At 38.4% G+C, this 3,825-nt stretch overlaps 1 protein-coding gene across 1 annotated transcript; it reads left to right on the forward strand.

Moving 5' to 3' along the window:
- The first annotated feature begins 389 nt into the window (after positions 1–389).
- Positions 390–1,322, forward strand: LOC100010459 (olfactory receptor 2D2-like). Its single transcript, XM_001363541.3, has one exon. The coding sequence runs from the start codon at positions 390–392 to the stop codon at positions 1,320–1,322; it is 933 nt and encodes a 310-aa protein (XP_001363578.3).
- Positions 1,323–3,825: the final 2,503 nt, after the last annotated feature.

Here is a 3,825-nt window from a genome sequence, read left to right on the forward strand (position 1 = left end):
ATCAGAGCTGCCAACAAGCCTTCCTCATGAAATAGCATACTAGTTGTCAAAGGTAGTACTCAGTGAGAAACTATCTGGGTAGTTCTAGAAGACAGAACTAATATCAATAATAGGAAATTATAGAGTGGAAGATGTCATCCAATATATGGAAGCATTTTCTAATAGTTAGAGTTGCATAAAAACAGAATATCTTCCTTTTGGGAGAGTGAATTATGTATGACTTCAAGGGTTTAATGCATATTTTTCAGGGCACCTGTTGGTAGCTGAGTAGGAGCTTACATCTTAGGAGGTTACATCTTAGTTCCCTTCCAATATTAAGTTCTATAATACTACAGGTTATAGCCACACACAAAATTCCCATTGACTCCTTCTAAAGAAGCAAAAAGAATATGAGCCAGATGAACCAGACCTGGATTACAGAATTTCTCCTCTTGGGTCTCTCTGATGATTCTCAGACGCAACTGCTACTCTTTGTATTGTTCCTGGTGATCTACTTGGTTACTGTGCTTGGAAATCTACTCCTCATCACCCTGGTTCTGACTGACTCACAGCTCCATACACCCATGTATTTTTTCCTGTGCAACTTGTCTACAGCTGACCTTTTCTTTTCTACCTCCATTGTTCCCCAAGCCCTGTTTAACTTGTCTAGGAGGAAGGTAATTTCCTTCATAGGATGTGCAGCTCAGATTCTTCTATTCCTCCTTTTTGGGTGTACAGAATGTGCACTGTTAGCTGTGATGTCCTATGACCGGTACTTGGCAATATGTGATCCCATGCACTACCCTCTCATCATGACATGGAGAGTATGTGGCTACATGGCTTTGGGGTGCTGGACTACTGGTATTCTAGTGTCCTTGGTGGACACAACTTTTACACTAAGGCTCCCTTATCAAGGAGACAATAGGATTGCTCATTTCTTTTGTGAACCCCCAGCAATGTTGGCCCTGGCATCTGCAGATATCCACAGTGCAGAGACAGCTCTTTTCCTTATGGGTGTAGTGATCCTTCTTGCACCTCTATCCCTGATCTTGGTCTCCTATGGCTCTATATTAATGACTGTGATCAGGATGAAGACAACCTCAGGGAGACTTAAAGCATTTTCTACATGTGGCTCCCATCTTCTTGTAGTCATCCTTTTTTATGGATCAGGAATAATCTCTTACATGACGCCCAAGTCTGCTAAATTGCTGGGGAAGCTGGTATCAATGTTTTATTCAGTGATAACACCAATGCTCAACCCTCTGATCTACAGCCTGAAGAACAAAGATGTGAAGAAAGCACTCAGGGGTGTGTCTATCAAGAGGTTATTCGTTAAACTCTGATGCTTTAACTAAATTGGATTTGGAAATGCCCCTTATCTCCAGAACTTGCTTTATTGAAGAAATAGCCTTTCCCTCATGACTGAGGCATGGAGAAATCATTAATGTTATGTATATGTGTTCACTACATCTGTAATTTGTCTCAACAGTGGGAGGGCTATATCTACCATACTGAAGAAACAGATGGAGTTAAGCTAATCTGAAATTCCATGGGAAAAATATTATTAATGTGGAGTTATCATAGACTAGAAATTCTGCTTTACAGTTTGAGGGATTAAATCATTTGTGCTACAAAGATTCTTGGAAATGAAGAGGTAGCCATACATTTAGGAAGTGATTAGGATGCTTCATAAAGACTGTTCTGACTTTAGAGTACTATGGATATTGGTATATTGTTCAAAATGTGTATGATTATTGTGCCATTGTGTGCTGTTAGAATAAGATCACTTCTTTAATGTTATATTCTGTACTGAGTGTAACATCTAAATAAAGACATTGTCTTTATTTAGTTGAAGTCTATACAGAGGAAAATGACCAAAGTAATGAACAACTATTTATTAATAAATATACTGTGGTAGGCACTAGGCATATAAATGCAAACACTGGAATTTTCCTTACTATAATGACATTTACTGATAATGGGAGGACTTGAAAATAGCAGACAAGGATTCACTAAAAGAATCACATATCTTGAAGAAACAGACTGATATCACAGGAACTTGCCTCCAGATGACCCCCTAATGGATCCCTTATCCCAAGAACTAAGACTGACATGTCCTTATTTTTGTAGTACCATATGGATATGTTATCTCAGAACTTCAGGTTTAAAGAGAAACATCAGGGTAGCAGAGACTAAGATTGGTGTGTTTTCCCTTTTGGTGCCTGGGTGTCAGGACAACTCCCCATCCCTATCCCCTCTATATAAGCCAGGACTAGGAAAGACTCGGGGTCTTCCACTGCTTGTGGAGGCCCAAGCTATAACTTGAATAAAGTACCTCTTGTGTGTTCTATTACCATGTGTGTCTACTCCTTGGAATCTGAACAAGAACTGGACAGAACATTTAGGGGCTTTAGTCTCACAGCCAGGTTACTAAAGAGACGTTGGGGAACCTTCAGGTTCAAAGGTGTATGAATGTGTGAGAGAGTGTGTCCTATAGGTTTCTGTTGAGTCTTTGTTGTTTTTGTGTGGCTAGATTAAACAAAGGAAGATGCAAAAAGAATTTAAGATGCAGTTTCACCAAGGGGAATTTCTTTTGTGGTGGCTGTTTCCTGCTCCCTCCACCTACATCCAACCAGGCAGGCTATGAAGGAGAGGCTGTGTCTGTTCCAGCAACAAGCTTCCAAGCAGGAGAGGGAATCTGAATGGGGAGGAGGGGGGGATTTAAAAGTTCCTTCCTTGAGAAACCCAGTCAGCCTCATGAACAGCTCACCTCTAACCCCAGTTGGGAGCAGATAGTTTTGTCCAGATACTACAAGAACATTTTGTTAGAAATCACAGTCAAAAAGATAGACAGTTTAGATAGATCAGCACATGGAGTTCAGAGAAAGTTTGGGAACTAAAAAGTCAGCTCAGCCAATCAGATGGCTAATCACAGTAGTTTAGCTCAGCACAGCTTCCTCAGGTAAAGGGGCAGTACACTGAAACTGTTTTAATGAATTTTCTCCCTGCAAATATTTCTTCTTAAGAATGGATCCTAAAACACTGATTTTTTCCTTTTAAAGCATGCTTGTCACAACATTGGATGCTTCTGTTTATTGCTGTCTTTGTCACAGTCTAGTTTCTATGTATTCTTAAATTGGACACTCACAAAAAGGCTAAGGGTTGCTGCATGCAACTTGTGAGGACTGCTTTGATATGGTACAAATATAATTTCATGTATTGTGGTAACTGTTTTTCAGTTAAATGTGAAATGTTAGCCAGATTTTCTTGAGCACAACAAAACTCATGGTTAGAAGTTTGTTTTGTTAGATCTTGCAATGCATAATGGCTTCAGTGAATTTGAGAATTGTCTAAATGTGACTATAGCCAGCCTGACATAGAGAGGGAATGTTTTATTCTATAAGGACAGAAATTGTACGGGCTACTTTATTGATGTAAAAGTCATCCAGAAAAAGTTGTTATGTTGTTGAGAAGAACTTATTCTAGAATTTAAACTTGGGATTTTTTCAAATCAAATGCTATTTTAATGTATGTGCTGTCAGAACTAGCAATAAGAAATCATATGACCCAAGAAGTTTTTAAAGTGGTTAATCTGTGCATGAGATTTAATAATATAAGTACCAAGAATTTGGTATTTTGCAAAAGAGGAAATTTCTAAATGGTGTTGTCTTTGACTAAGGTTATATGAATTATTTTTTTAAAATGTGCACAATGTATAGGAAGGAATTTGTGATCTAGAGATGAATATGTATTCAGATACAAATAATGTGTGCATTTGTACTATGAAGAGAATTAAGTTTTCCACCTAAAAAGGTTAAGGGTAAATGATATGCAAATTGTATGTCC

Source organism: Monodelphis domestica, chromosome 1 (assembly GCF_027887165.1).
Source record: "Monodelphis domestica isolate mMonDom1 chromosome 1, mMonDom1.pri, whole genome shotgun sequence".
In the NCBI taxonomy this organism is placed as follows: Eukaryota; Metazoa; Chordata; class Mammalia; order Didelphimorphia; family Didelphidae; genus Monodelphis; species Monodelphis domestica.

What these genes read in the sequence shown, in the direction of transcription:
- LOC100010459 (XM_001363541.3), top strand. Translation starts at nt 390, where the DNA reads ATGAGCCAGATGAACCAGACCTGGATTACAGAATTTCTCCTCTTGGGT.